Source organism: Mobula hypostoma, chromosome 14 (assembly GCF_963921235.1).
Source record: "Mobula hypostoma chromosome 14, sMobHyp1.1, whole genome shotgun sequence".
In the NCBI taxonomy this organism is placed as follows: domain Eukaryota; kingdom Metazoa; phylum Chordata; class Chondrichthyes; order Myliobatiformes; family Myliobatidae; genus Mobula; species Mobula hypostoma.
The window spans coordinates 44,373,524-44,401,350 of record NC_086110.1 but is presented as its reverse complement, the minus strand read 5'-3'; the positions used below and the strand labels follow the sequence as shown (position 1 = coordinate 44,401,350).

At 41.8% G+C, this 27,827-nt stretch overlaps 1 protein-coding gene across 1 annotated transcript; it reads left to right on the top strand.

The window, feature by feature from the left end:
* The first annotated feature begins 243 nt into the window (after nucleotides 1–243).
* Nucleotides 244–26,274, top strand: zgc:162592 (uncharacterized protein LOC561993 homolog). Its single transcript, XM_063067319.1, has 3 exons — nucleotides 244–1,015; nucleotides 25,975–26,118; nucleotides 26,264–26,274. The coding sequence occupies exons 1-3, from the start codon at nucleotides 244–246 to the stop codon at nucleotides 26,272–26,274; spliced, it is 927 nt and encodes a 308-aa protein (XP_062923389.1).
* Nucleotides 26,275–27,827: the final 1,553 nt, after the last annotated feature.

The window sequence follows — 27,827 nt, the reverse complement described above, 5'->3', positions numbered from 1 at the left end:
TCGAACGCATTTTAACGAGGATTTGTCTGATTAGCATATGAACAGATGGTAACTGCTATTTAATTATTGCGCTGCAGCTCGTTGGTTTTTCTGTTATTATTACACCATACCTCTGCGGAAAGATAGGGCAATGGAAGTTGTTTCGAAGAGTTTTACTTCATTAAATCCTTGAAATGAATGTTTAGTAAAAGTAACAAACTAGTAGTTTCCACTGCTTGGCCGAGCTTAGAGACGAGAGTAAACATGGTTGAAGACAACGTGACCGGAGTTCAGCTAACTGAGTCCTTGGCGGAGACAGAGGCCGCCTTGAAATTGTGCATCATTGCCGTTATGTGTGTGTTGATCATCCTGGGGAACACGGCTGTGATTTTGGTCATCTCCTCCTCGGTCTCGGGGTGGTCGAGAAACAGCCGTCTCGTCCTGATTTCACTAACTGGGGCGGACGCTGCCCTGGCGCTAATAATCATCCCCCTGAATTTGTATGTGCACAGTGTGCGGCAGCTCCGTAACCAAACTGACTCTCCCTTCTGTCACACCGTGGTATTTCTTGATGCCAGCATCCTTACCTCTTCCATCTACTCCCTGGCCACCATCAGCATCGAGCGCTACATCGCCGTATTCTTCCCGCTCCGATACGGCAGGTTGATGACCCAGTGCAGAATTAAAGCCCTCATTGCTCTCGTCTGGCTCTTGCCTCCGATCCTCCTGTTTCCCGTGTCCATCCCACGTGGAATTGTCAAAGTATATTTCTCAAGAGCCTCCCTGATCTGCAACCTGGATTTTTCCAGCAACGCGACATACACCCTGCTGCTGACGGCGTTCATCTTCTTTCCCTGTTCACTCATCATAACCTTCGCTAATTGCCGTCTCTGGTTTGCAGCCAGGAGTCAGAGAAATCGGTTTAAGCCGTCGAAGGTGAATAGGCGGCGCGATGCTGCGTCCAGAGTTCTGCTGCCCGTGGTTGTCGTCTATTACATCTGTTGGAGTCCCTGCGTCTGCACCATGATCTACCAGGGTGAGCAAAAGAGGCAAATCTTCTACTGACAGCTAACTTTTGTGAGTTGGTAAACTTTTCCCTTTCCCCTTCGATCCCTACTCCCCACTCCTCTCATTTAAAGTGAATGGTGTTTTCTATACTGTATTTGAAGGCCTTGCAAAACTTGGCTGTGCAGAAGTGAGTTTCTACACGCTCAAACACATTTAACAAAAAAAACAAAACACTCCTGTCTTTCCTCCCCTTCCTGACACGCCCATTCTATGAGGTGGATGAAGAAGAATTATCCCTGAGTTTGTTCTTTGCAATCCCAATTTTGAAGCAGGTTGGGGAGTTGATGGCACATCAACCTTTTTTCCCTAACAAAATGCACTAATGTACATTTTTATCAGTGGCTACCTGTATGTGGTACAAATAGTACCCTGGATTACTACTAAATATCTTACTCTGACCTCAAGTGGCCTTTTTTTTTAGAACTGAAGTGTTAAACTGTTTTGCTATTATTTTTTGGGTAAGGAAATAATTTGTGCTACTCCAGCTATACAAGAAGGAAGTAACTAGCTGCAGAAAACGTAAATCCCTTGGAGATGAGGCTGGGAAAAAGTCGTAGATTATGGAAACAGGCGCTTCGGCCCAACTTTTCCATGCTGACTGTGCTGCCCAATATTCTCATTTGCCTGTATTGGCCCATAGCCCTCTAAATCTCTCTCATCTAAGTTCTCACTTAGCAGACTTTTAATTGTTGCCAATGTGCCTACTTCAACCACGGTTTCTGGTAGCTTATTCCAAACATACACCACCCTTTACATGAAAAACCAGTCCCAATATCTCTTTTAAATCTCTTTAAACCCATGTTGTCTTTTTTTTAAGCACCTCATCCTTGGAAAAAGATTGTGCTCTCATCCTGTCTATTCTTAGTGTGATCTTACACACCTCTATCAGGTCACCCTGAGTCTCCCACGCTTCTAAAGTCCTAACCTGTGTCACCTCTCTTTGGAACTTGGGGCCCCCAACTCCAGGCAACATACTGCTATATCTTTTCTGCACCCTTTCTGGTTTATGGACATAACGGGGTGACCAAAACTGGACACAATACTCCCAAGTATGGCCTCACCAATGTCTTGTGTAACTGCAACATAAGATCCCAGCTTCTGTGCTCACTGCACTGACTAATGAAGGTCAGTGTGCCAAGTAGGTCCCCTTCATCACCTAATCTGCTTGTGGTGTGTCTTTCAGCAGACTATGCACTTACACTCCTAAGTCCCTCTTTTCCAAAACCCTACTATTCACTGCACATAACCAACAGGAATTCTGCAGATGCTGGAAATTCAAGCAACACACATCAAAGTTGCTGGTGAACGCAGCAGGCCAGGCAGCATCTCTAGGAAGAGGTACAGTCTGCTGTACTCTTCCTTCAGTTAGTCTTGAAGAAGGGTCTCGGCCTGAAACATCGACTGTACCTCTTCCTAGAGATGCTGCCTGGCCTGCTGCGTTCATCAGCAACTTTGATGTGTGTTGCTATTCACTGCACATGCCTACTTGGGTTTGATCTCTCAAAATGCCATACCTCATGAATCTGGATTGAAAGCCATTTACCAATCCACAGCCAACAAACCTAGCTTACAAAGGTCCCCATGTAAATTTTCATAACCTTCTATGCTATCTAAATCACCACTTTTTCAAAACTCTACCATTCACTGCATAACTCTGCTTGGCTTGATCTCTCTAAATGCCATTCCTCATTTATCTGGATTGAAGGCTATTTACCAGTCCACAGCCGACAAACCTAGCTTATGAAGATCCTCGTTAATTTTCATAACCTCCTACACTATCTACAACACCACCTATTTTGGTATCATGTATAAACTAACTTGCCATGTCTTGTCCATTCACATCCAAATTGGTTATATAAATAAAAAGCAAGAAAGGTCCTAGCATTGATCCCTGTGGCACACCACTAGTCAGGCCTCTATTTTCAGCCCTTTATCATCGTACTGTTTCCAACCACTGAGGGAATCCACTATTCCTTTCACTGTGGCAATCCAATCCATTATTCGCATGGATCTAGAATAGTATGCCTTAAGGGACTTTGTCAAAGGCCTTGCTAAAGTCCATAGAGACAACATCCATTGCCCTATTCTCATCTACCCTCTGGGTCACTTCCTTGACGAACTCCAATAAACTTGTCCAACACAACTTCATATGTATAAAGCTCAGCTGACCGCCCTGATTGGACCCTGTCTCTCTATTTCCATTAAAAACTGGAAATGGCGAAGATCCCAAAGTGTTTTGAATGGGTCATCGTGGTAGAAGTCATCAGAAAAAGCCCTTTGCTTATCCATTTTTATTGGGGTGGTAGGAAGAAATTGAAGATAATCTCGACAAGAGGAAAAAGTACAAGACAAACTAATAGGCTCAGTGGCTGATTAAGTCCCGAAGCCTATTTGCCTGTATCTAAAGTTCTTAAAGGAGGTGACTGGGGAGATGGTGGATATATTGGTGGTAATCTATGAAATTTCTCTGAATACAGGGGAAATCCTAGCGAATTGAATAACCACAAATATAACATTCTATTTAAGAAATGACAGATGCAGCAAAAAAAAACCTAAGCCAAGCATCTATTGTTGGAGAAAAGTTGAAATCTATTGAGGAAATCTTGAGACAAGCAGAGTCATGTGGTTTATGAAAAAGAAATCATGTTATGAAAAATGCTGGAGGTCATTGAGGATGAAACTGACAAAATGAATAAAGTGAACTAGCGAGCATGGTGTATTCAGTTCCTCTAGTTCGATGAAATACCTCAAACAATTGCACAAGATAGTGCACATGGATAATATATTTGTATGATAGAGGACTGGATAGCTGACAGAAAGCACAGAAACAAACTTGACTCCTCCTCCCCTCCCTTTACCATACTGTATTACAGCACAGTTCTTCAATGAACTATAAATGTTTCTAGCTGTAAATTTTTCTTTTTGTTTCCTTGAGTCAGGATAAAAGGATTATTTTCAGAGTGGTAGTCTGTACAGTGGCAGAATATAGATACAAGTCATTAGGAAAGCTAGTGGAATGCTGGCATTAATTGAGAAAGTTTAAAATGGAAGCATTTTGGTATAACTTTACATGCTCTGCTGAGACTGTCCTGTAGAGGGTGCTGCATACAATTTTCGTCTTCATATGTGAGGATGGTTATACAGTACTTGTATTGGAAGCAGCTCAGAGAAAGATGATGAAAGAGCTGACATAGGAAGAATGGATGAGCAGGCTAGGTTGGTATTTACAGGTGTTTAGAAGAAAGGGCAGTGCTCTTATTGCAATTTGTAAAACTCTTAAAGGGACTGATGGATGGTAAGAGAATATTTCTCTGGTTTGGTAAGGGAAGTTATCAAAAACAAGGACAAATTGTTTAGTTTCAGAAAATGGTTCACCTATTTAAGACAGATGAGGATGAATTTCTTTGAGGCTTAAGTATCTGATATTATCGCAGAGTGCTGTGTAGGTGAGTCGGTGAGTATTTTCAAGGCAGCAAATGACAGACATCGGAAATATAAGGCAGTCAAAGATGTATAGTGGAGCAGGCACTTGGGTGTGAATGACCTTTGTCAGTGTCTCAGATAAGGCTCTTTGGGTGTAACTTGATACAAATGCTTGATATAGTCTCCAATATTTGACTGGATTCTTAGAGCAGATATCATATCCACCCCAGGGTCTTTTTCTGCTCTTTCATCTGTACAACAGCATGTTTTTGGTGCAGCCCCAGTACTTGTTAGGATATAGAATATAAGAGCAAATAAGTTATGGTATGGTTTTATAATCAATATTGAGGCTACATCGGGAATATTGTGTGCAGTTTTGGTTGCTGCATTATAGAAAGGACATGATTATTCTGGAGAGGGTGCAGAGACATTCACCAGGCTGTTACCTGGGATGGATTGAGGCTGGAGTGAGAGTGTGCAACATTTGAGGGGTATAGATGAGGTGAACAGTAGTAATTTTTTTTAATATACCAAAAACAGGCATCCTTAACTTGAGGACATGTGTTTAAGGGAAGGAGTAAAATACTTCTGGGGGGTACGCAAAGGATTTTTACCACCAGAAGGGTGGTTGGAGGTTGAAATGCACTACCTGAGAGTGTGATGGAACAGACTCCCTTTACTCTGACTATCATGAATCTATATTCTGTCATCCATGTACCTACCCAAACTTAAGCTTAAACATTGAAATTGAGCTTGCATGCACCGCTTGCACTGGTAGCTCGTTCCACATTCTCACGACCCTTTGATTGAAGAAGTTTCCCCTCGTGTTCCTCTTAAACTTTTCACCTTTCACCAATAACCCATGACCTCTGGTTATAGTCCCACCCAACCTTACTGGGGGGAAAAAAGCCTACTTGCATTTACCCTATCTATACCCCTCCTAGTTCTGTATATCTCCATCAAATCTCCTCTCAATCTTCTATGTTCTAATGAGTACAGTCCTAACCTATTCAATTTTTCCTGATGACTCAGGTCTTCCAGACCTGGTAACATCCTTGTAAATTTTCTCTGCACTCCTTCAACCTTACTTGCATCTTTTCTGTAGATATTTGACTAAAATGGCATACAATACTCCAAATTGGGCCTCACCAACGACTTGTACAACTTCAAGATGACGTCCTGTACTCAATATTTTGATTTACGAAGGCCAATGTACCAATAGCTTTCTTTACGACCCAATCTACCTGTGATGCCACTTTCAATGAATTCTGGACCTGTAATCCCAGATCCCTTTGTTCTACCACACTCCTCAGTGCTCTACCATTCACTGTGTAAGAACTACAGTACCCTCCTTGGTCATACTGAAGTGCAACACCTCACACTTATCTGCATTAAATTCCATCTGCCATTTTTCAGCCCATTTTTCCAGCTGATCCAGATCCCTCTGCACATCATAATACTCTTGTTTGCTGTCCACTGCACCCCCAGTCTTGGTGTGATTCATAAATTTGCTGATCCAGTTAACCAAGTTATCATCCAGATCATTGAGAGAGATGACAAGCAACAATGGACCCAGCACCAATCCCTGCAGCAATCCCTAATCACAGGTCTCCAGTCAGAGGCAACCATCTACTAGCACACTCTGGCTTCTGCTGCAAAGCCAATGTCACATCTAATTTACTACCTCATTCTTGACCAACCTCCCATGCAGGACCTTATCAAATGCTTTGCTAAAGTCCATGTAGACAACATCCACCGCCTTGCCTTCATCGACTTTCCTGGTAACGTCTTTGAAAAATAAAAAGGTTGGTTAGACATTGACCAACCAAGCATGAAGGTGTGCTCACTATCCTTAATAAGCCTGTTTATCCAAATACTTGTATCCAATTCCTTAGAATAACGTCCAATAACTTTCCCACAACATATGTCAGACTCACTGGCCTATAATTTCCTGGTTTATGTTTAGAGCCTTTCTTAAACAGTGGAACAACATTGGCTATCCTGCAATCCTCTGGTACCTCTCCTGTTGGTAAGAATGATTCAAGTATCTCTGCTAGGGCCCCAGTAATTTCTGCACTTGCCTCCTGTAGGGTCCAAGGAACCACTTTGTCAGGCCCTGGGGATTTATCCACTCTTATTTTGCCCCAGGAGAACAAACACCACCACCTTTGTAATCTATATAGGATCCATGAAGTTTAGCAATTCAGGAACAGCTCCTTCCCCTTCGTCATCTGATTTCTAAATGTGGCTATTGAACCTGTGAACACTACCTCATTACTTTTTTATTTCTGCTTTTTTGCACTGCTTGCTGCTTTAATTTAACTATTTAATATATATATTAAATAGTTAAATTATTAATAGTTAATTACACACACTTACTGTAATTCAGTTTTTTTCTTATTTATCATGTATTTCATTGCATTGCTGCTGTAGAGTTAATAAATTTCGCAAAATATGCCAATGATATTAGGCCTGATTCTGAAGCTGATGCTGCTTTGCCTCAATTCTTTCAAATCTGTGTCTGTCTCTGTCTCCTACAGATGCAAAAAATGTATTTAAGACCTCCCCCACAAAATGCTGGAGGAATTCAACAGACCGGGCAGCATCTATGGAAAAGAGTACAGTCGACATTTCGAGCTGAGACCCTGAGGAAGGTGGATCCTCCAGCATTTTGTGTGTGTTGCTTGGATTTCCAGCATCTGCAGATTTTGTCTTGTTTGTGATTACGATCTCTCCCCCGCCCCCCCCCAATCTCTTTTGGCTCCACGCATGGATTACCATTCTATTCTTCCAGAGGACAATTCTGTCCCTTGCAGTCCTTTTGCTATTAACATATCTGTAGAACTCCTTGGGATTCTCCTTCACCTTGTCTGCTAGGGGAACTACATGCCACCTTTCAGCCCTCCTGATTTCTTTGGCGTTCCCTAGCATTTCTATAGTCTATAAACCTCATTTGTTTCTACCTGCTATACACCTTTTTTTCTTAACCAGGTTCTCAATATTTCTTGGAACCAAAGTTCCTGCTATATTTGCCTTTTATTCTGACAGACACATGCAAGTTTTGTACACTCAAAATTTCACTTTTGAAAGCCTCCCATTTACCAATTACATCTTCACCAGAAAACAGCCTGTCCCAATCCACGCTTGCCAGATCATTTCTGATGCCATCAAAATTGGCCCTTCTCCAGTTTAAAATCTCAACCTGTGGACCAATCCTTTTTCTTTGCACATTTACTTTGAAACTAATGGCATTGTGATCACTAGATGCAAAGTGTTCCCCTGCACAAACATCTAACACCTGCCCTGTCTCATTCCCTTATAGCAGATCCAGTATCGCGCACACTCTTGTTGGGACTTCTATGTAATGATTAAGGAAACTTTCCTGAACACATTTGACTATCTGTCCCATCTAGTAGTCCTTTTACAATATGGAATTCCCAAACAATATGTGGAAAGTTAAAATCACCTATCACAACAACATTGTGTTTCTTGCAACAGTCTGTGATCTCTCTACAAATTTGTTCCTCTAAATCCTTGGGACTGTTGGGTGATCTGTAATATTAACATGGTCATACATTTCTTATCCCTCAGTTTGACCCAAAAAGCTTCACTAGACAAGTTCTCCAATCTGCCCTGACCGAGCACTGCCATGACATTTTCCCTGACTAGTAACACCTACACCTCCTCCATTATTCCCTCCTGCTCTGTTGCATCTAAAACAATGGAACCGTAGAATATTGATCTGCCAGTCCTACTCCTCCTGCAACCAACTCTCACTAATGGCTGAATATAGAAGATTGTGATAATTTGTGGCACACAGTGCATATTGGATACGTGACTATCACTTGGTATGATCCATACTCAGATTTCTGGAGTATTCTGTGGCAACCACTTTTTGTTAATCCATGCATGGATTCAGATGTGTTACCTGACGACCACTTGTGTTAAGGAATATTCCGTGACTGTCACCTTGTGATATCCCTACGTGGATTTTTGGAACTTGGGCATCACTTTGTTATCCCTACATGGACTCTAGTATTTAAGTGACAACCACTAAAATTCTGGAATCTTCTGTGTCTGTCACCTCATTATCCTTGCGTGGATCCAGTGTGTTAGGTGACAGTCACTTGTCCTCTGGAATTTTCCGTGATCGTCACCTTGTGTCATCTTAATGTGGATTTATGAACCCTTCCTCACAGACACCTGTACCTGTTCTCATGGATTCCGGAACCTTCTGGATTGCCATCCTAGGACTCTGTTTGAGTAAGACTTGGGAGGAACTGTTTCCAGACCTCCATAGTTTGTGAGCTAAGATGGATTGCATTGTTTATTTTTGGTTAGGCAAGCAATTGTTTTAATTGTCTATATTTTGGGTAGGTGTTGAAAATATATTCGTTTAACATTAAAATCTGGTCTGTGGTCTATGGCTGCTAGCACGTAACACATGCAATGGGGATCGGTCTTTTTTTGTATCTATCCTATCAGCTCTCCCTTGAAAATGCGACTCACTAAATTTTGGGGAATACAAATGTAACTTGTATATTATTGCCACTATAGTTACCTTCTGGAATCTGGGAAACATTCTGCAGTATTTCTTTCATGGACAGTACATGTATCTTTCCTAACTTGCGCCAGACTGGCTTTTGCTATGTATGTTCTAAAATTAGGAAGGTTAGTGCAATCACTTTATAGCATCAGTTGGTTTTGATTCCTACTGCTGTTTGTAGGGAGTTTGTATATTCTCCCCGTGCCCATGTGTTTTTCTCTGAGTGCGCTAGTTTCATCCCATGTTCCAAAGACATACAGTATGGTTCGGGTTAGTCAGTTGTGGGTATGTTATGTCTGTGAAAGACGAGTGGTGACACTTGTGGACTGCCCCCCCAACACAATGCTCACTGATTTGATTGGACACAAACAATGCATGTATTAAGTAGAAACATAGAAAACCTACAGCACAATAAAGGCCCTTCGGCCCACAATGCTGTGCCCCAACATCTACTTACTTTAGAAATTACCTAAGGTTACGCAGAACCGTCTATTTTTCTAAGCTCCATGTGCCTACCCAAAAGTCTCTTAAAAGACCCTATCGTATCCCTCTCCACCACCGTCGCTGGCAGCCCATTCCACGTGCTCACCACTCTCTGCGTACAACAAAAACTTAACCCCAACATCTCCTCTATACCTACTTCCAAGCACCTTAAAACTGTACCCTCTCGTGATAGCCATTTCAGCCCTGGGAAAAAGCCTCTGACTATCCACACGATCAATGCCTGTCGTCATCTTGTATACCTCTATCAGGTCACCTCTCATCCTCTGTCACTCCAAGGAGAAAAGGCCGAATTCACTCAACCTATTGTCATAAGGCCCGCTCCCCAATCCAGGCAACATCCTTGTAAATCTCCCCTACACCCTTTCTACAGTTTCCACATCCTTCCTGTAGTGAGGTGACCAGAACTGAGCACAGTACTCCAAGTAGGGTCTGACCAGGGTCCTTTATAGTTGTAATATCACCTCGCTGCTCTTAAACTCAATCCCATGGTTGATGAAGGCTAATGCACCATATGCCTTCTTAACTGCACCATCAACTTGCACAGCAGCTTTGAGTGTCCTATGGACTTGGACCCCAAGATCCCTCTGATCCTCCACACTTCCAAGAGTCTTACCATTAATACTATATTCTGTGATCTTATTTGACCTACCAAAATGAACCACGTCACACTTATCTGGGTTGAACTCCATCTGCCACTTCTCAGCCCAGTTTTGCATCCTATCGATGCCCCACTGTAACCTCTGACAACCCTCCACACTATCCACAACACCCCCAACCTTTGTGTCATCAGCAAATTTACTAACCCATCCCTCCACTTCCTCATCCAGGTCCCTTATAAAAATCACGAAAAGAAGGGGTCCTAGAACAGATCCCTGAGGCACACCACTGGTCACCGACCTCCATGCAGAATATGACCCATCTACAACCACACTTTGCCTTCTGTGGGCAAGCCAATTCTGGATCCACAAAGCAAGGTCACCTTGGATCCCATGCCTCCTTACTTTCTCAATAAGCCTTGCATGGGTTACCTTATCAAATGCCTTGCTGAAATCTATATACACTGCTCTACCTTCATCAACGTGTTTAGTCACATCCCCCAAAAAATTCAGTCAGGCTCGTAAGGTATGACCTGACTTTCACAAAGCCATGCTGACTATTCCTAATCATATTACACCTCACCAAATGTTCATAAATCCTGCTTCTCGGGATATTTTCTATCAACTCACCAACCATTGAAGTAAGACTCACTGGTTCTATAATTTCCTGGGCCATCTCTACTCACTTTCTTGAATAAGGGAACAACATCTGCAACCCTCCAATCCTTTGGAACCTCCCCCATCCCCATTGAAGATGCAAAGATCATTACCAGAGGCTCAGCAATCTCCTCCCTCGCCTCCCACAGTAGCTTGGGGTACATCTCGTCTGGTCCTGGTGACTTATCCAACTTGATGCTTTCCAAAAGCTTCAGCACATCCTCTTTCTTAATATCTACATGCTCAAGCTTTTCAATCCACTCTAAGTCATCCCTACAATCGCCAAGATCCTTTTCAGTAGTAAATACTGAAGCAAAGTATTCATTAAGTACCTCAGCTATCTCCTCTAGTTGCATACACACTTTTCCACTGTCACACCTGATTGGTCCTATTCTTTCATGTTTTATCCTCTTGCTCTTCACATACTTGTAGAATGCCTTGGGGTTTTCCTTAATCCTGCTCACCAAGGCCTTCTCATGGCCCCTTCTGGCTTTCCTAATTTCATTCTTAAGCTCCTTCCTGCTATCCTTATAATCTTATACATCTCTATCACTACCTAGTTTTTTTAACCTTTCGTAAGCTTTTCTTTCCTTGACTAGATTTACAACAGCCTTTGTACTCCATAATTCCTGTACTCTACTATCCTTTCCCTGTCTCAGTGGAATGTACCTATGCAGAATGCCATGCAAATACCCCCTGAACATTTGCCATATTTCTGCTGTACATTTCCCTGAGAACATCTGTTCCCAATTTATACTTCCAAGTTCCCGACTGATAGCTTCATATTTCCGCTTATTCCAATTAAATGCTTTCCTAACTTGTCTGTTCCTATCTCTCTTCAATGCTATGGTAAAGGAGATAGAATTGTGATCACTGTCTCCAAAATGTTTTCCAACTGAGAGACCTAACACCTGACCAGGTTAATTTCCCAATACCAGATCAAGAATAGCCTCTCCTTTTGTAGGCTTATCTACATATCTACAAACCTCCCTGGTCACACCTAACAAACCCCGCCCCATCTAAACCCCTTGCTCTGGGGAAATGCTAATCAATATTTGAGAAATTAAAATCTCCCACCACGACAACCCTGTTATTATTACACCCTTCCAGAATCTGTCTCCCTATCTGCTCCTTGATGTCCCTGTTACTATTGGGTGGTCTATATATATATATATATATATATATATATATAAACACCCAGTAGAGTTATTAACCTCTTCCTGTTTCTAACTTCCACCCACGGAGAGTCACTAGAGAATCCCTCCATGACTTCCTCCTTTTCTGCAGCCATGACACTATCTCTGATCAGCAGTGCCACGCCCCCACCTTTTTTGCCTCCCTTTCTGTCCTTTCTGAAACATCTAAAGCCTGACACTCTAAGTAAACATTCCTGCCCCTGAGCCATCCAAGTCTCTAATGGCCATAACATCATAGCTCCGTACTGATCCATGTTCTAAGCTCATCTGCTTTTTTTCATTAAAATAGACACATCTCAAACCATTGGTCTGAGTGTATCCCTTCTCTATCACCTGCTTAACCTTCCTCTTGCACTGTCTCCAAGCTTTCTCTATATGTGAGCCAACCGCCTTTTCCTCCTTCTCTTCAGTTTGGTTCCCACCCCCCAGCAATTCTAGTTTAAACTCTTCCCCGATAGCCTTAGCAAACCTCCCTTCCAATATATTGGTCCCCCTCGGATTCAAGTGCAACCTGCCCTTTTTGCACAGGTCACGCCTGCCCCAAAAGAGGTCCCAATGATCCAGAAATCTGAGCCCCTGCCCCCTGCTCCAATCTCTCAGCCACATATTTATCCTCCACCTCACTCTGTTCCTATACTCACTGTTGCGTGGCACAGGCAGTAATCCCAAGCTTACTACCTTTGAGGTCCTGCTTCTCAACTTCCTTCCTAACTCCCTGTAGTCGGCTTTCAGGACCTCCTCCCTTTTCCTACCTATGTCATTGGTACCAATATGTACCACAACCTCTGGCTGTTCTCCTTCCAACTTCAGGATAACGTGGATGCTATCAGAAACATCCCGGACCCTGGCACCTGGGAGGCAAACTACCATCCACATTTCTTTCCTGCGTCCACAGAATCACCTGTCTGACCCCCTAACTATAGGGTCCCCTATTACTGCTGCCTTCTTCCTTTCCCTACCCTTCTGAGGCACAGGGCCAGACTCTGTGCCAGAGGTGTGACCACTGTTGCTTCTCCCAGGTAGGCTGTCTCTCCGCCCCCCCTCCCCCCCCCCAATGGTACTCAACTAGTATCTGATTCCTGCCCTTTCCACTCCTGACTGTTACCCACTTACCAGTCTCCCGGGGCCCCGGTGTGACTACTTGCCTGTAGCTTCTCTCTATCACCTCCTCACTTTCCCTGACCAGCTGACCAGATGAAGTTCATTGAGCTGCAGCTGCAATTCCTTAACCCGGTCTCTGAGGAGCTGCAGCTTGATGCACTTGGTGCAGATAGACAATAGGTGCAGGAGTAGGCCATTCGGCCCTTCGAGCCAGCACCGCCATTCACTGTGATCATGGCTGATCATCCACTATCAGTATCCAGTTCCTGCCTTATCCCCATAACCTTTGATTCCACTATCTTTAAGAGCTCTATCCATCTCTTTTTTGAAAGCATCCAGAGACTGGGCCTCCACAGTCTTCTGGGGCAGAGCATTCCATATATCCACCACTCTCTGGGTGGAAAAAGTTTTTCCTCAACTCCGTTCTATATGGTCTACCCCTAATTCTTAAACTGTGGCCTCTGGTTCTGGACTCATCCATCAGTGGGAACATGCAGCGTATCCAATCCCTTAATAATCTTATATGTTTCAATAAGATCCCCTCTCAGCCTTCTAAATTCCAGAGTATACAAGCCCAGTTGCTCCAATCTTTCGACATATGACAGTCCCGCCATCCCGGGAATTAACCTTGTGAACCTACGCTGCACTCCCTCAATAGTAAGAATGTCCTTTCTCAAATTTGGAGACCACAACTGCGCACAGTACTCCAAGTGTGGTCTCACTAGGGCTCTGTACAGCTGCAGAAGGACCTTTTTGCTCCTATACTCAATTCCCCTTGTTATGAAGGTCAGCATGCCATTAGCTTTCTTCACTGCCTGCTGTACTTGCATGCTTGCTTTCAGTGACTGATGTACAAGCACACCTAGATCTCGTTGTGCTTCCCCTTTTCCTAACTTGACTCCATTTAGATAATAATCTGCCTTCCTGTTCTTACCACCAAAGTGGATAACCTCACATTTATCCACATTAAACTGCATCTGCCATGCATCTGCCCACTCACCCAGCCTATCCAAGTCACCATGCATTCTCATAACATCCTCTTCACATTTCACACTGCCACCCAGCTTTGTGCCATCGGCAAATTTGCTAATGTTACTTTTAATTCCCTCATCTAAATCATTAATATATATTGTAAACAGCTGTGGTCCCAGCACTGAACCCTGCGGTACCCCACTGGTCACCGCCTGCCATTCCAAAAGGGACTCGTTAATTGCTACTCTTTGTTTTCTGTCAGCCAGCCAATTTTCAATCCATGTCAGTACCCTACCCCCAATACCATGTGCCCCATTTTGCCCACTAATCTCCTATGTGGGACTTTATCAAAGACTTTCTGAAAGTCCAGGTACACTACATCCACTGGCTGTCCCTTGTCCATTTTCATAGTTACATCCTCAAAAAATTCCAGAAGATTAGTCAAGCATGATTTCCCCTTCGTAAATCCATGCTGACTTGGACCAATCCTGTTACTACTATCCAGATGTGTCGTAATTTCATCTTTTATAATTGACTCCGGCATCTTTCCCACCACCGACGTCAGGCTAACCGCTCTAGAATTCCCTGTTTTCTCTCTTCCTCCCTTCTTGAAGAGAGGGACAACATTAGCCACCCTCCAATCCACAGGAACTGATCCTGAATCTATAGAACATTGGAAAATGATTACCAATGTGTCCACGATTTCTAAAGCCACCTCCTTAAGTATCCTGGGATGCAGACCATCAGGTCCCGGGGACTTATCAGCCTTCAGACCCAACAGCCTCTCCAACACTATTTCCTGCCTAATATAAATTTCCTTCAATTCATCCATTACCCTAGGTCCTTTGGCCACTATTAGATCTGGGAGATTGTTTGTGTCTTCCCTAGTGAAGACAGATCCAAAGTACCTGTTCAACTTGTCTGCCATTTCCTTGTTCCCCATAATAAATTCACCCGCTTCTGTCTTCAAAGGCCCAATTTTGGTCTTAAATTTTTTTCCTTTTCACATACCTAAAGAAGCTTTTACTATCTTCCTTTATATTCTTGGCTAGTTTACCTTCATACCTCATTTTTTTTCCACGTATTGCCTTTTTAGTTACCTTCTGTTGCTCTTTAAAAGTTTCCCAATCCTCCGGCTTTCCACTCGTCTTTGCTATGTTATACTTCTCTTTTATTTTTATACTGTCCATTACTTTCCTTGTCAGCCACGGCCTCCCCTTACTCCCCTTAGGATCTTGCTTCCTCTTTGGAATGAACTGATCCTGCACCTTCCGCATTATTCCCAGAAAAACACTTGCCATTGCTGTTCCACTGTCATCCCTGCTAGGGTATTGTTCCACTGAACTTTGGCCAGCTCCTCCCTCATAGCACCATAGTTCCCTTTGTTCAACTGTGATACTGACACTTCCCAGTTTCCCTTCTCCCTCTCAAATTGTAGATTAAAACTTATCATATTATGGTCACTACCTCCTAATGGCACCTTTACCTCGAGGTCCCTGATCAAATCCGGTTCATTGCACAACACTAAATCTAGGATTGCATTCTCTCTGGTAGGCTCCAGTACAAGCTGTTCTAAGAATCCATCTCGGAGGGACTCCACAAACTCCCTTTCCTGGGGTCCAGTACCAACCTGATTCCTCCAGTCTACCTGCATATTGAAATCCCCCATAAAAACTGTAGCATTACCTTTGTGACATGCCAATTTTAACTCTTGAATCAACTTACACCCTACATCCAGACTACTGTTTGGGGGCCTGTAGATAACTCCCATTAGGGTCTTTCTACCCTTACAATTTCTCAGTTCTATCCATACTGACTCTACGTCTCCTGATTCTATGCCCCCCTCGCAAGGGACTGAATATCATTCCTCACCAACGGAGCCACCCCACCCCCTCTGCCCATCAGTCTGTCCTTTCGATAGGACGTATATCCTTGAATATTCATTTCCCAGCCCCTGTCCACTTGAAGCCATGTCTCTGTCATTCCCACAACATCATACTTACCAATTTCCAACTGTGCCTCAAGCTCATCTACTTTATTTCTTATACTCCGTGCATTCATATACAATACTTTTAATTCATTACTCCCCTCACCTCCCATATCAATTCCTATTTCACTTGGCCATACTGTACGATCCCTTCTTGAGCTTTCAGCTCTGTTGATTCTGCTGTCTTTCTTAACTTTTCTTATTCTCACTTTCCCTTTATCTCCATCCTTATGTTTCCAGTTCGTCCCCTCTCTCTCTCTCCCCCCCCCCGCCCATTACTTAGTTTAAACACACCCGAGTTGCAGAGGCAAACCTGCCTGCCAGAATGCTGGTGCCCCACTTATTAAGGTGCAACCCGTCTCTTTTGTACAATTCATCCTTACCCTGAAACATACCCCAGTGGTCCAAGAATGTAAATCCTTGATTCCTGCACCAGTTCCTCAGCCACACGTTCAGATCCATTATCTCCCTGTTCTTGACGACTCCAGCACGGGGAACTGGAAGCAAACCGGAGATAACCACCCTGGAAGACCTGTTCTTCAGCCTTCTTCCGAGTTCTCTGAAGTTGCGCTGTAGAATGTCTTTCCTCTTCTTCCCCACATCATTTGTGCCGACATGCACCACCACTTCCGGATGTTCACCTTCACGCTTGAGGATTCCCTGCAATCGGTCCGTGACATCCTGGATCCCGGCACCAGGGAGGCAACACACCATCCTTAAATCTCGCCTGTTGCCACAGAAACCCCTTTCTGTACCTCTTACTATGGAGTCCCCTACTACCACAGCTCTACCTGACGTCTGTCACCTCGGCTTTGCCTCAGCGCCAATTGTTGACTCGCAGACCCGTCTCCCAGACTTCCCACATCTGACACCCAGTACAAAACACCGGCCTCACAGACATACTTCCTGTTTCTATTCCTCGCAGGTAACTTACCTCGCCTCGACCTCATCACCGAAGCCCGAATGAGCTAAATCCCAACCACTTTGCCCCAGATCACTCCATCGATGCCCGCTCCACTCGGCAGTGCCTCCTTTTTATGCCTGAACCTTCCCTGCTATCTAACTCACAACTGATGCTCCGTTTGTAGCCACTGACAGGCAAGTACAATGGACTAACGCTCTCGAAGCTCCCTTAAATAAATAAATAAAGCTAATCTTTTTAAAAGTAGCCTTCTTAAAGCAATAGCACACCTTCTGTTCTATTGTATTCTCACTTTAAGTATAAACCTTAGCATGTCCTTAATCTTTAATCATTTTCTCTGCAGGGAGACTGACATTTTAATGATTGGCCTACTCTGATCTCTAACCCACTTTGGACATCCACTATTTTGAGTTTGCAATGTAGAAGTTATGTTGAACTAGCCTTTTCCCATCCTTATTTGCATATATTAATATTCATTTACTGCTGTCATTAATTTGCTCTATTAATCTGTTCACATTTCCCACCTACACTGCTTACACAACTGTTGGTCTTTATGACGCTGACAACCTTATGTAGCTTTATATTTCATTGTCTAAGGTATCAATGCATACAATAAACAGCTGCAATCCAGCACTTTACCTCATTGCTCATAGCCTAGCATGACATTATGGAAACCTACCTCTTGTCTCTAAAATTCAGCCGATTTCCTAGCCAGTTCAATAATCTATCTTCGATCTCACCATTGATCTGGATCATAATTGTCCTACACTTTGTGTGGTGATATTCCTTGCACTGTCTAATCACTGGTGTTCTCCAGCACCACTGACAGCAATGTTAGGTTTATCAAATGACTGGAAGATGCCTGTCAATAAAACGGAAAATTCTGGAAGCAGTTCTGATGAAGCATTAACTCATTTTCTCTTTCTACATCTGCTACCAATTCTGCCTGACCTGATGGGTATTACTAGGGTTTTCTGATTTTATTTCAGATTTTCAATATCTATTAGTTTTTATAGTATATTGCCAACATTTATGGCAATTTTCACCAGTGAATCCAGCAGTAGGTTCTGCATGAAGTTCAATGTGCAAGAACATACACCTTATAATGAAGAAGCTTTTTGAACAATCTCTAATAGGTTAAACCCAACACAGGGTCAACTTCTCTGTTGGTTTTGATGATGGAAGATTGTGAGAGGGACTAAATATTAGTTTTTTTTTAGGGAATAACAGGTTGCTAGTGTTTATGATAGTCAGAAAACTGTAAGTGATTTCGATAGCTGGTCAAACCACACAAATACTGTAAATTAGAGTTATCCTCTGAGGCAGACAGAAACCAAATGAGAAACTATAAAGCAGAAAGCATATATTATTTAAATATTGTACAGAAATACAGATAATGGAGTTAAGGGAGGGAGAGGGGAAATGCCCCCAAAATGTTATATACTTGTTAAATGTATTTTAAACTCACAATTTTTAATTCATCGTTGTGTTTTTAAAAGAAATTGCATGTTTAAAATGTACTTATTGATATATTTTTTGTAAGGCAGAGAGTGTTCACCTATAATTCATCATCTTCATGTGCTGTGCCCAGTTTGAGCTTTGACTGCCATGGCCCACACACTCCTGTTTCGGGTCAAGTGGATCAATTCATTGGTATTCATTTCCAGTTCTCTGGCTGCTGTCTCCATCTTCATTTGTCTTTGTCTTCCTCTTTCTTCCCTTCAATCTTTCTCCTAATTACCATGCACCTATAATTAGGCTGTTAGAATGCCAGTTTTTTTTTTCAAACTTTTCCTGTGAGGAAAATATAAAGCAAGTTATATAAAGCATGTAAAGCATATCACTGCAACCATTTCTTTAGTCTGGACTACAATGTTGCAGGAGGAAATGTCTCAAAGCATGTTAAAGATTTCTTCTCCAGATTGCACATCCTTACTCTAGACAGAAGTTGCTATTAAGTTTCCTCTTACTGGCTGTTCTCTTGCCATTTTGACCTTTCTAATTGTGGGTGATTGCTACAAGAAACTGCACTGATCATTTCCTCATTGCTAAGAGCTGATCTGTTGTAATTTACACGAAAACTAAACTCTATTGATACAAGCAACATACATCAAAGTTGCTGGTGAACGCAGCAGGCCAAGCAGCATCTATAGGAAGAGGCGCAGTCGACGTTTCAGGCCGAGACCCTTCGTCAGGACTAACTATTGATACAAGTTCTTCCATAGAACCATAGAAACTACAGCACAGAAACAGGCCTTTTGGCCCTTCTTGGCTGTGCCGAACCATTTTCTGCCTAGTCCCACTGACCTGCACACGGACCATATCCCTCCATACACCTCCCATCCATGTATCTGTCCAATTTATTCTTAAATGTTAAAAAAGAACCCGCATTTACCACCTCGTCTGGCAGCTCATTCCATACTCCCACCACACTCTGTGTGAAGAAGCCCCCCCTAATGTTCCCTTTAAACTTTTCCCCCCTCACCCTTAACCCATGTCCTCTGGTTTTTTTTTTCCCCTTGCCTCAGTGGAAAAAGTCTGCTTGCATTCACTCTATCTATACCCATCCTAATTTTATACCTCTATCAAATCTCCCCTCATTCTTCTACGCTCCAGGGAATAAAGTCTCAAACTATTCAACCTTTCTCTGTACCTGAGTTTCTCAAGTCCCGGCAACATCCTTGTAAACCTTCTCTGCACTCTTTCAACCTTATTTATATCCTTCCTGTAATTTGGTGACCAAAACTGAACACAATACTCCAGATTCGGCCTCACCAATGCCTTATACAACCTCATCATAACATTCCAGCTTTTATACTCAATACTTTGATTAATAAGGGCCAATGTACCAAAAGCTCTCTTTATGACCCTATCTACCTGTGATGCCACTTTTAGGGAATTTTGTATCTGTATTCCCAGATCCCTCTGTTCCACTGCACTCCTCAGTGCCTTACCATTTACCCTGTACGTTCTACGTTGGTTTGTCCTTCCAACGTGCAATACCTCACACTTGTCTGTATTAAACTCCATCTGCCATTTTTCAGCCCACTTTTCCAGCTGGTCCAAGTCCCTCTGCAGGCTCTGAAAACCTTCCTCACTTTCTACTACACCTCTAATCTTTGTATCATCAGCAAACTTGCTGATCCAATTTACCACATTATCATCCAGATCATTGATATAGATGACAAATAACAATGGACCCAGCACTGATCCCTGTGGCACACCACTAGTCACAGGCCTCCACTCAGAGAAGCAATTCTCTACCACCACTCTCTGGCTTCTTCCATCGAGCCAATGTCTAATCCAATTTACCACCTCTCCATGTATACCTAGCGACTGAATTTTCTTAACTAACCTCCCATGCGGGACCTTGTCAAAGGCCTTACTGAAGTCCATGTAGACAATATCCACTGCCTTCCCTTCATCCACTTTCCTGGTAACCTCCTCGAAAAACTGCAATAGATTGGTCAAACATGACCTACCACGCACAAAGCCATGTTGACTCTCCCTAATAAGTCCCAGTCTATCCAAATGCTTGTAGATTCTGTCTCTTAGTACTCCCTCCAATAACTTACCTACTACCGACGTTAAACTTACTGGACTATAATTTCCCGGATTACTTTTCGATCCTTTTTTAAACAACGGAACAACATGAGCCACTCTCCAATCCTCCGGCACCTCACCTGTATACAGCGACATTTTAAATATTTCAGCCAGGGCCCCTGCAATTTCAACGCTAGTCTCCTTCAAGGTCCGAGGGAACATCCTGTCAGGTCCCGGGGATTTATCCACTTTAATTTTCCTCAAGACAGCAAGGACCTCCTGCTTTTCGATCTGTACAGTTTCCATGATCTCACTACTTGATTCCCTCAATTCCATAGATTTCATGCCAGTTTCCTTAGTAAACACAGACGCAAAAAACCTATTTAAGATCACCCCCATTTCCTTTGGTTCCGCACATAGCCGACCACTCTGATCTTCAAGAGGACCAATTTTATCCCTTACAATCCTTTTGCTTTTAATATACCTGTAAAAACTCTTTGGATTATCCTTCACTTTGACTGCCAAGGCAACCTCATGTCTTCTTCTAGCCCTCCTAATTTCTTTCTTAAGTATTTTCTTGCACTTCTTATACTCCTCAAGCACCTTATTTACTCCCTGCTTCCTATACACGTCATACAACTCCCTCTTTTTCTTTATCAGAGTTGCAATATCCCTTGAGAAACAAGGTTCCTTATTCCTATTCACCTTGCCTTTAATCCTGACAGGAATATACAAATTCTGCACTCTCAAAATTTCTGCTTTGAAGGCTTTATTAATCAGTACTCTCATTTCCCTCCTGTTTACCAAACCAACTATTCCATTGTCACATTTTAATATTGGGCCACACCTTTGACGGAGACAGATGTATATAGAGTTGTACAATAGGGAAATGGGTCCTTTAGCCCAAATTGTTCATGCTGACCAATGTGCCAACTGAACTGGTTCCATCTGCTGACATTTGGCCCTTAATCCCCCTCAAACTTTCTTCTGAGGGCTACAGATGGCATGGATCCATGCAGGCTTCCTCACTTGAAGCTGAGTGAGATTAGAACTAGAGACCATAGGTTTAGGGTAGAAGGAACCTGAGGGGAAACTTCACTCGGAGGGTTGTGCAAATGTGGAATGAGCTGCCATTGAAAGTGGTAGACACGAGTTCACTTGTAAAATTTGAGAAGTTTGGATAGGTGCACAGATGAGAGAGGTATGAAGGGCTACGGTACAAATAGATGAGACTTGGCAGAAGACAAGGCAAGAATGGACTAGATGGCTAAAGAACACTACAGCACAGTATGACTCTGTGTTATTGCTGTTCGCTTGCCCAAATTCTATAGTTTCCATGTGCTTCTCCATGGTAAATATAGACAAGTAGTATTTATTTAAGACCTTTGTTGTTACCCTTGGCTCCACACATAGATGACCACACAGATTCTTAAAGGGACCTGTTCATTGCCCAGTTACACTCTTGGTCTTGTATACTTTAAAAATTTCTTTGGGTTCTGCTTTGTTACTGCCAAGGATATGTCGTTGTCTCCTTTTAGCTGTCCTGAATTTTTTTTTCTTGGGTAAACTGTTACATCCCTTGTATTCAAGGGGTTTGCTTGAACCCAGCTGCCTAGACCTGACATAAGCTGCCTTTTTCCCGACCAGAACCTTGATGTCCCTTGTCAGACAGGGTTACCTAATTAAGCCAGCCTTGTCTTTCATTCTAGTAGGAACACATTTGCCCTGATTTCCTATTCTCAGTTTTTTAAGATTTGCTAAGTGCCTCTTTACCTGCTATAAAGAAGCACCTAGCAAATCTTAAAAAAACTGAGAATGGGAAATATCTCATATATATGAGAATGCTAATATCCTGTCCAATCAATTTTTACAAGTTCCTGTCTAATGCCATCAATATTAGGTTTTCCCTCATGTAGAACTTGTAGAACATCCCATGTCCTTGATTTTAAAACTTAACAAAATTATGGTAGGTATTCCCAAAATGCTTCCCCCACAGACGGTATTGATAAGGATACTTGCCCTAGCCTCCCTTCCCAAGAGAAGAGTGTGTTGCACCTCTTTGGTAGGATTATTGAGAAAACCAACCTGGCCACATTGAATGAATTCTGGCTTATTTAATCCCTTAGCATTGAAGCAGTCTTAGTCAATAATAAGCAAGTTAAAACTGCCTACACTTTCATCCCTGTTAGACCTGCAGCTATCTGCAGACCTCTTACATATTTGCTCCTCTAATTTCTGCTGTTAGGGGGCCTATAGTACAATCCTATCAATGTGATCCTAACCCTTTCATTCTTAAGTTCTACTTGTTCAGCCTCACTGGTTGTTCTCTAGAAATACTCTCTCCAAGTACTGCTGTGATGATCTCTCTAATCAAAAACCAGAACTCACCTCTCCTCTTTTACTTCTACTTCTCCTGAACACTGAGCTGCCTGTGCTGCTCAATCTCAATCCTGTTTCTGTAAAAGCAATAATATCACAATCCCATGAGTTGATCCACGCCTTGTATTCATCTGCCTTGCCTATCAGAGTTCTTGCATTAAAATAAATCTACTGGACCTCCCTTGCACACTGTCCTGCCTATTAGACTTGGCTAAAAATTGGTAATGGTCTAGGGGGACATGCCAAATTTCATTAGTCTGCCTAGTAGTGGAGGTGCTGATGTGCTTTCTTGGTTGTGGCTCCTACGTGGACAAGCTGTTAGTGATGCTCATTTCCAGGAATGTGAAGCTGTCAACCCTCTTGGCCTCAGCACTGATGTTTTAAAAAAAGAGAGTTGAGCACTGCCTCCCCCTTTGCTGTAGTAAATGACCAGTTCCTTCGTTTTGCTGATGTTGACATTGTTGTCATGACACTATGTCACTAGGCTCTCTCCGTCCTGTACTCTGATGTATTGTTATTTAAGATTCAGCCCTCTATGGTGGTCTCATCTGTAAACTTATAGATGGAGTTAGCAGAATCTGGCCACACACTTGTGAGTGCATAGAGAGTAGAGCAAGAGGCTGATATAGGATATTGGTTTTCCTCCAGTCTGGGTGCAACTTGTCCCTTTATTAACTTAAGATGTGGGAGCAGAATTAGGCCATTTGACCCATCGAACCGGTTCCACCATTTCATCATGGCTGATCTATTTTTCCTCTTGGCCCCAATCTCCTGATTTCTCCCCATATCCCTTCATGCCCTGACCAATCAAGAATCTATCAGCCTCTACCTTAAATATACATAAAGACTTGGCCTCCATGGCTGCCTGTGGCAACATATTCCACAGATTCACCACTCTCTGGCTAAGGAAATTCCTCCTCACCTCCGTTCTTTAAGGATGCCCCTCTATATAGGTTACAGGGCCACCTCTGCTCAAAAGAGCTTTCAATAGTTCAAGAACCTGAATTCTCAACTACACACTTATCTGTGCTGTCTTTCTATTCCAAATGCGGCCAGCGTATAGGAACTGGAGTAATTCCAAAATGAGAACCAATGAGGTCCTGTTTTCTTTTTCTTTTGAGGCTTGATGCAGGGTTTCAACCCAAAATTTTGTCATTTCCTTTCCAATGTCAGATGCTGCTGGACCTTCAAAGTTCCTCCAGTATATTGTTGCTCTTTTTTTTTGTAACCTTCTGCCTAACTCCCTGTATTCACGCTGCAGAATCTTATCCATGTTTCTGCCCGTGTTGTTAATATCAATGTGTACAATGACCTCTGGCTGTTCACCCTCCCCATTCAAATTTGCAGAATTTTCCTTTGTGGTCATAGAATCTGCTGTCTATTCCCTCACTCCCCTAACTATTAAGTCTTCTATCACCACGATATGTTCAAGACCTTCTCCAGAATGCTGAATAGGATGTCAAAAATCTCTTTTTCCCATGCTATCAAGCATTTCTCCCATTAGTTCCCTCAGGTGGAAAAAAGGATCTTGGGCTACTTTAAGGGAGAACGGGCGACCTGGCCAATGCTTATGGCCCAAACAACGTCAATAAAATTCATTATTGGCCCATAACTATGTGTAAATTGGCATCTCATTTTCCAAGGCATTGACTCGTGTGCAGAATTAAAGACTCTGAAACATGAAATACTCATAAACAGAATATTGTGTTCAGTTCTGGTTGCCACAATATCGGAAGGATGTGGAGGTTTTTGGGTAGGTGCAGGAGAGGCCCGCCAGAATGTTTCCTGGACTGGAGAGTATTTACTGTAAGGAGAATTTGGACACACTTGGATTGTTTTCTCTAGAGCGTCGGAAACTGAGGGGCGACTCTTTAGAAATAGATAAGAATTGAGAGGCATACACAGACTAGATGTCTTTTACCCAGAAAGAAAATCTCAAATACTAGAGGATGTGGAGGGGTAAAATTCTAAGGAGAGTTGCAAGGTTAGTTTTTTGTAACAGAGAATTGTAGGTGTTTGGAATGTGCTGCCAGGGAGGTGGCAGATGTAGATGCAACAGTGATGATTTAAGAGCATTTCGAATGACACATGAACAGGAATAGTGGGATAGGGACGTTGTGCAGGCATTTGGGTTTGATTTATTCTGGTATCATGGGCTGACAGTTTTGTTCCTGTGCTACACCGATGTATGTTGTAAGTATTTTTAAACTTCCTCATAACCTTAAGATTTCTTAATAAGCACCACATCCTTTTATCTTTGCGTCCCTATCCCCTACAATTATTTTCCTCCACAGACCATCTGAGATCTTCCAGCAGATTCAAGCAACTACAGTGCCTTGTATCTTTAATAACTTCTTCCTCAGATCACAACAGTACCATGCCTCTCATTTCGTCACTTCACCCAATCAGTCCTCTGGCATGGGCTCGCTATCTGGCAACTAACTTGCTAATTTAAATAGTGATTTAAATATTGTTTCAGGAATTATTAAGGGAGCTTAATTCACTTAGTTCTGATGTATTGAGAGGAGAACAATGCCGGTTAATAATCTTTAAAGAAACTCCCATTTAGTGGGAATAGATTTGTATAACACGAGATCCTGCAGATGCTAAAAATCTTGAGGAACACACAAAGTGCTGGAAAAACTCAGCAGATCAGGCAGCATCACTTGAGAACAATAAACAATTGATGTTTTGGGCTGCGACTTTCACCTAACTTAGACCAATGATATAGCAATTTAGTTTCTCGCCAAACATGCACAGACAGCCCCCAAGTTATGGCCTTTTGAGTAATCTAAATTCACCCTTAAAAGATTAACAAGTCACTGCCCAAAAATTTGAGATACAAAATAAAATTAATTCTTGTGGAAGTTATGGGTGAAATAAGTAAATTATACTTTTTTCTCAATTTGTGATTTTTGTTGCATGCGCAGATTGCTCATCTTCATACTGCAGAAAGTCATGATTCCATCTGCTCTCTAAAAAAGCAACCCTCCCTCCCGTAATACAGGGTTACCTGTAATGAGTTTCTTTCTTTATCAAATAGTAAATACTCTATTCTTGTTGCTTTAATTTATTGCTAATTTATTGTATTTACAATTTAGCACTAACACATCAGAGTGTGCCGGACTGGATGGAGTTTGTTGCCCTTTGGTTGCCGTGTGGAAATGGTTTCTTCAACTGTATTGTATACTTTTGGTTGAACAAGAGTTTCAGAAAAAAGTTCCAGGAAATGGGACAAAAACTCTGTTGCTCCAAATATTTTGTGGTCCAAAATACTCATATTTCACAAGTTCCGCAAAGAAAAATTGTCAGAAAAATTTGGAAGTACCATAGAGAAAACACAGCTAGAGTTTGCAGCATCTCATCTACTTCTGATTTGGTGTTTTCCAGCAATCAAGTAAATGCGTAAACTGGAGGAGTAAAAATATGGAATTAAAATGTTTAAAAAATCAATTTCTATCAAACTATGAATAACAGTATATATTATGCTAATTTTTTTAGCAAGAAACTTTATAAGCAAAGAACTGGAGTGAGAAGTTTTATATTTGAGCTGTACATAGGTAACTATTACCATTTCATTGAAACTGAAATTAAAGAATGTCTAGTTTGGCTGGTGGAAATATATTTTGGCTTGATCTTTTATTTTGATATAACTTGTGCAGGAACTAATATAAAAATTAATATGGTAGATCTATTTATTAAGTAACTTTGATTTATTTTTCAATATTTTGATCTTCAACATTGCCAAATTAATAATTTTGTGTCTTATAGTTTCCTAATATGCAAATAGTGACTATTTCCATTGTTAGCAAAAAAAAATTGTTGTCAAGTTTAGTGGGGGGAAGGTTATTCCTAGATTATTAAGGTTTCATGCTAGGATAATCTAATGAAGAGAAACTGATTTGCCTTACTTTTAGATGAAATTAGTTCCTGATGCTCACTTACATTGGACTTCAGAACAATAATCATAATTAATTAGCAAGTGATTTGGGACTCTCTATGTCCAAAGGGAAAATTGGAGAGGGCAAGAGTCTTTAGAGGGGATTATTCTGCAATATGTAATTAAGTTTCTTGCTGAGATATAAAATTAATTATACCAAAGTGGCTGCTAATATTTATCATAGCAATGCCATTGTTTTATAAGTATCAATAACTTGTGTTTTCATTAGCTAAGCTAATGGCTCTTATTTCAACCTATTTCTTTTGCTTTCTATACTGATTTGTGCTGATGGAGAACCTGGATATCTCTGTTGTTATTCTAACTATGCATTAAAAGGTTACTGCAGGAACAGAAGGCTGTTATGGTTTAGGATGCCTGGTTAGAACTGTCCCATGGGTGGTTTTGTTGAGTTAAGATCAAAGATGGTAAACCTTAAGCATTCTATGCTTTTGATTTTGCAACATAGAAATCTTGCAGTTTGCTTTTTGGTTGATAAAGTTTCACCAGTATTAAAATGGTATAATTTTACTCCTTGCCAGCTTCAATCATGCAGATTGGATAAATGGAAATTTTTGATCTCGAAACCAAACTTTTGCTATCATCATGGGTTAAAACCCTTTTAACATCAGAACATCCTGTCTGCCAAGGCAAATATAAAATTAAGGCTAGTTTGTTTCTGGTGTAAGTTGATAATTGAAGCAGGAGTCCTGATAAATGATACTCTTCAGATGAGATTGAATGAACAAATACCATAAAGAATTTTAGTAGAAAGTTTGCATTTTTTATAAATATTTTAGTATGTAGTAGTTTTGGAAATTGGTATGTATGCTTGTTAAATCAGTTTTATTTTTAAAAAAACTGGTGACATTTGTAAAAATTAAGATTAATTTCTTTCTCAATATCTTTGTAGAAAAATTTTTCAGCTCTTGGGATTTCAGTGCTTTGCTCTGTTTGTAAAAGTGCTGAAAGTTAAGTTTACATCAGTCGATTAAGGGATGATTGGCTGCTGGAACA

Coding starts and splice junctions, on each gene's coding strand:
- zgc:162592 (XM_063067319.1), top strand. CDS start 244: ATGGTTGAAGACAACGTGACCGGAGTTCAGCTAACTGAGTCCTTGGCG. Junction 1,016..25,974: donor CTGCACCATGATCTACCAGG/GTGAGCAAAAGA, acceptor TTTACAATTTAG/CACTAACACATCAGAGTGTG.